This window comes from Triturus cristatus, chromosome 8, assembly GCF_964204655.1.
Source record: "Triturus cristatus chromosome 8, aTriCri1.1, whole genome shotgun sequence".
In the NCBI taxonomy this organism is placed as follows: domain Eukaryota; kingdom Metazoa; phylum Chordata; class Amphibia; order Caudata; family Salamandridae; genus Triturus; species Triturus cristatus.
Window position 1 is genome coordinate 51,818,990 of NC_140591.1, and position 6,000 is coordinate 51,824,989.

The window sequence follows — 6,000 nt, forward strand, 5'->3', positions numbered from 1 at the left end:
AGGGTTTACTGTGCCCCAGAACGTTATGAGTGGTATCCCCTAAGCCAGACAGACAATAACTGACTACAGGTTAATCCCCTAACAGTTTCATGAGAGATTAAACAGAATCTGGCTGGGTTCTAGCCCCATTAAATCTACAACATATCCCCTATCCTTATATAATATGATAACAGCACATCAAAGAGCACACTTGAATAAAGTGAAAACAAAAGCAAAACCAGCAATGTATTACCTTCAGTAAAAATGAGAATTAAAACATGAAAATTAATGAAACATTTTCCGTCACAAACTAGAAACATACACCAACTCCCACCTACCTGATTACACAAATGATACACACCATAAACAAACTCCAATGCCAAGCTTTTTCTCTTCTCCACACCTAAGAAATATACAGCAACTCTTAACCACCTCTCATCGATTGGACAATTTAGAACCTTACAACATGACCCATATGCTGCACCGCTACCCCCAACTTATACACCTTCCACCCTAAACAGACACACAAAATAAGCAAAATGCTACGTTTCACAGCTTTGCATTTCCAGGTCTACTCTACAAAAACAACACTGCTCATTATATAATCCTCAATCACAATCTCCATCAACTATAGGCGCAGACCCATCAAAATGCCTTCTTAGCCTGCTGGACGAGGAACAGTATACAGAACAGTTACATTATTGCTATCCTCATACAGCTAATACCACCACTAAGGACACACCTGCTACAAGCCCACAAAATACTCCTCACTACTACAAAAAGTCACACTAGCACCAAAGCACACTCTTTAAACTGCCTACTACTAAATGCTTGATCATTCTCAAAAAACACAAGCATCACATCTCAGACCTTCTCACTGCCGTACAACCTGACTTACTCTTCATAACTGAATCATGGTTGGGAGATGATAGGGCTCCAGTCTTGCATGAAGTCACTCCTCTAGGCTATCAAACTATCACGTAAAGTTGTATAGGAAAAAAAAGAGGAGGTGGCCTAGCTGTTGTGTTCAAGCAAGCTTTAAATACCACTAACGCGGACGACGTTGCCATACAAGGTTGTGAGGCCCTCTTCACCAGATGCAACCCTTCATCTTCCTCCTGCAGCTTCCTGCTCCTTTACAGACATTTGCTTGCTTTCCAACATAAAACAACACAAAGCAAAAACACCTAAAACCACCTTACATGCATCCACCTATCGACCGTGGAACAAACTCAATTTTGAACACTTAGAAACACACCTAACATTCAGTATAGAACTGGACACAATAAATTCTGTTAAATAACTATACGAGTGTCTACAGGAAGCTTTTGATATCCTAATACAGATGGGGAGAGGAGTTGGCCTAACGGCTAAGGCGGTCAACCTCGTATCTGGGGAACTGGGTTCAAGTCTCAGCAACGAAGCTGAGCATCCTGTGATTCTGGGCAAATCACTTAATCTCCCCATGCCTAACAAAAATGAATGTGTCCTCATGTAATGCAAATGGTGCTATGTAAACCACTCTGATGCCCGATTTGGGTCACGTTCACGTTATATAAAACTCTGTTAAAAAAAATAATGTATATATATTTATTAATAATAATAATAATAATAATAATAAATAATAATAATAATACCACTAAGAACGACACAACAGAACAAAAGAAAAACAGGCACCTTGGGGAAACAGAGCTAAAAAAAAGACAAAACCCAAAATGAAAAAGCTACAACGTACCTGGCAATCAAGACAAACTACACTTACAGAGACTTAACAGATTATACAAGTCAGTATCAAAAAAGGCTAAAAAAAAAAAATTACATTTTGTTTTTAAAAAAAATACTATTCAGACAGAATTCAAAATGCTAAATGTGCAAATAAAGAATTCTATAAAATTTTCATGGAATTTTCTAAAACAAATTGTCTAGAAGGAGCTCATCCCATTACTCAAGATTTCACAAACTGGCAGATCATTACACAACCGAAGCAGACACGGACTCCTATTTAAAAGAATTCTTCTACCTCTGCTCCCAAACCAGTAAGAAGAATCATCAACAATTCCTTAAGTACCGTAATTTTTCCTGAAGAACTAAAAATGTCATACATATGCCCATTAGTAAAGAAAACAAACCTGGACCCACTTATCCCGCCAACTACAAACTTATTACAAATGGACCTTTCCTGGGTAAACCGAAAGAAAGAGCAGCATTCGCCCAGATGTCACAATTCATTGAAGATAATTTCATACTTTCAGACTTCCAAACAGGATTTTGTCCAAGAGAGGCACAGAATCTGCCCTTGTTGCAATCTGGGATGACCTTAAGAACACAGTTGATCGGAATAGGGTTCTTCACTACTTCTCATGGACCTCTCAGCTGCCTTTGACACGGTTCATGGCACTCTAAAAAAAAAAAAAAAAAAAAAAAAAAAAGACTCTACGAAACCGGCATAGAGGGGACTGATCTAGACTGGATCACATCCTACCTTCACAACAGAACTAATGTCATCCACATCCCCCATTCTCTTCCACACTGTACTTCACAAAAGAAGGGGGCCCTCAAGCCTCTATCATCTCTCCCATGCTTTTCAACATTTACATGAAGTCATTACAGGCACAGATCAATCAATTTCACCTCACATGCTATACTTATGCAGATGTCACACAAATACTTCGCAAACTGGAAAGCCCCAAAGACATCAGAAAATCACCAATTTTCAGTTGTCTCAGAGCCATGGATCAATGGATGACATGAAGCCATCGCAAATTGAATGCTTCCAAAACGGAAATACTCGTGTGTGGCGATTTGAAAAATGCTGACCCACTCGCCATCTAGCCTGATGATCTGAGAACACCACCTAAAGTATCAAAGGATGTCGCAGAATTACCATGGACTCCATGATAGCAATGAATGCCCAAGTGAACAAACTAGCAAGATCAAGCTTCTTTACTATAAAATCTCTGCAACGTATCTTCCTCTACCTAGAATTTCCACACACTGTCCAGGCTACTATCTGTCTTGTTCTGTCTAAATTCAATTACGCCAATAGCCTGTACCATGGATCACCTTTAACGACCATTGCAAGACTACAACTGATGCAGAACCCTGCTGCCAGACTACTTCTACATATAAAACCACAAGCCACATCTCCCCTGCCTTAAAGGCCCTACATTGGTTACCGGTTGCGTGTAGATCCACATTCCAGCTGCTTTGTATCACCCACAAAGTGATATGGAATAGGACCGCTCTTCCTAAGGAATAAAAACCCAAAATACATTCCACAAAGAAACCTCCGCTCTAGATTACCACCTCGCCTCAAATCTCCCCATACACTAAAAAAAAGACATAGGTGGCACATCCTTCTGTCCCAGCGCCTTGAGACCCTCACGGGCAAGTAGCGCGCTTACAATTCCCCTGATCAAACTATGGAACTGTTTACCCCCAAACATAAGATCCACGAATAACTACCTTATCTTCAGAAGACTACTGAAGAGTTGGTTCTTCCCCACATAACCACCATACTCAAAAATAAATATACAGCATATCTCTCTGTATATAAACATTTGGACTGTGGATGTGTACCTACAGATGTGTATTGTTTTGTATAAACATGTATAATAATTGTTTTAAATATATAGTTATTAGTTAGTTCTGCTTAACAAAATGTACATATTACTTATAGTTATATCATTCTATGTTCAACATGTACATAGGTGCCCGCATAAATAACTAAATCTTTTATCATAACTAGTTATCTACAATTGCTTCACTATTGAATTACAAAAAAAATAACTTAAAAGGACAGCAACACTTTATTAAATACAACTTAAATCTACATATATACCCTCCATGTATTTTGCTTCTAAATCAGCATCTCCAATGCACTACCCTCTACCTCTTACTATATCCTCTACCTCAACTCAGACTCATCTCAAACCTCATTCTACTACTCTTTCCAACGCACTACCCTATATCTCTCTCTCAATAGATCCTCTACCGCCACTATCTCATTCATCCCAAACACCAGTCCACTACTGTGATCCCTTAAATAACCCTTTCTAGACTCTTCTGTCCTCTACCCCTCCTTGCATCATCTCATACCTATTTTACTATTCAGATCTTTCAAACAAGCCTTTCTAAACCCTTCCCTCTTACTCTCCCCCTCCAACTACCCTTTACTCATCCCAAACCTCCTCCTACTGCGAGGAACTCCAAAAAAATATATAATACTTCCTAGACCCTTCCCTCATCTAGCCCTCCACTATTCCTTTTCAATCCAAATAACAGAGTAACATGTCCACTGATCAAATTAACTTCATATTTCCCTATACTAATTACCCATTGATCCTGTTTGGGTTTTGTAGTAGTGTGCTACCTGCCGAAAAGCACTTCAACACCTCATCAGGAGTAGCAAGCACTATATTAATGCAAACCCTTCACTTTACTATCCATCCAATATCTTTTTTCAATTCAAATAAACTCACATGTCAACCGCTCAAATTAATTTCATATGCCCCTATTCACCACTATTTCCTTTTGTTGCTATATATATTTATTTTTGGGGGGGGGGGGTATGTTAAGTACATATGTTCACCTCGTGTGCTACTTTATCTTGTTAGATGCATTCCCACTGTTTCTGTATTATATATGTCATTCTTTGTATTAGTGATCTGGTGGCGGAACCGGTGTAGGTCATTTGGATTTTTTTAGGATTTGTTCTGTCTCAAGCGTATTTGAGAATCTTGAGCTGCAACTGGCTCATCTTTTCTGCGTCTGCTACTTTTTTTGTGCACCTTAATTTAACAATAAAATAAAACCAGGCTTACTCAGACCAGCGCACATGTATTATTTGTAGCTGATCGAGAGACTTTCTGAAGCATTACTACATCTAATTAACATCGTTAGAACACGAGCTGCCAATCACGGTTACCAACCTGCAACGGTTAAAGACTTGTACCAAACAGATGAAGAGGGTCACCCTTACCACCAACGTCTATTGTAAGTTGAGGTCACACGACTGAAATATGACGAGTGCAACTCAACCATTCAGCATTCTAAATTGGCACCATTAAAGCAAATAAGAAGACATACTATTTACAGCGCACGGAGAGAGCAAATACAAAAAAATAATAAGTAAATAAAGGAATTTCTGGAATGGTTAATGTTTCCAGATTCTTCCAAGCCATCAAAAAGCAAAGTATCCACTACAGAGATGTTCGTTATTAAACCATTGTTTTTATGCGTGTTAATTCATCATTTCAGCTTGAACCACAACTCCCGGAGTGCACTGGTAGACGACGAAAATGAAGACGTGGAACGTCCCGCGCTTCGTAACATGTGACAACTCGGGATCACAGCTGCGGGAAAACCACTTTACTTCTTATGCACTAGACATTTTATATCGCGACAGCATGAAAAAAATACAGATTTTGTGCAAAGGGTTACTCACTTTTCCTGGCTCTTGTTGCAGCATTTCTTATCTGTTCTTCCTTGCAGGTTAACGGGTAGAAATGTAGAGACCGAGTTGTCAATGGGCAACACCTGAAGAGGCGAAACCGCGTCATGAACCCCCTGACAGAGAAGTGAAAGCGCCGGCCTCCTTCTTTTTCGTGTTTTGGAAACTGACTACACACGTGGGGCTCATGTGATGCGCAGGCGCACAACAGAAACCCTGTTTCAGAGCATGCGCAAAGAGGAGTGGCGGTACCTAAGAAAGAAAATCCAACTCATGTGCGCATGTGTAGAAAGAGACAAAAAAAAACGCGTGCTTACGAGAAGACACTGTCCTGTGCGCTTGTCACGAGCAGATACGCCTCAAGTGCGCATGCGCAAATGAAGGGCACGCGTTCCCGCGCCTTTATTTAAAATTTCATAATTTAAGGTAATTATAAGTGACATTCAATGACTATGCATGACACTTTCTAAAAGCAATATCGAGCAACCAAGACGAGGGAAACATAAATATCCGTAATTACACCTAGCTGCCAAGTTTCAGATTCCTCGTGTATGACATTTCCAAGGTTT

General features: G+C 39.7%; 1 protein-coding gene across 2 annotated transcripts in view; it reads right to left on the reverse strand.

Annotated features, from left to right (window-relative positions):
* The window catches only part of LOC146800044 (uncharacterized), a 426,311-nt gene extending 420,668 nt beyond the window's left edge, over positions 1–5,643 (reverse strand). For both annotated transcript variants that reach the window (XM_085620951.1, XM_085620952.1), the window contains exon 1: positions 5,426–5,643. In XM_085620951.1, the coding sequence (XP_085477077.1) occupies positions 5,426–5,449 (24 nt within the window). In that variant the 5' untranslated portion in view covers positions 5,450–5,643. The remainder of the gene's footprint in view (positions 1–5,425) is intronic.
* Between the last annotated feature and the right edge of the window lie 357 nt (positions 5,644–6,000).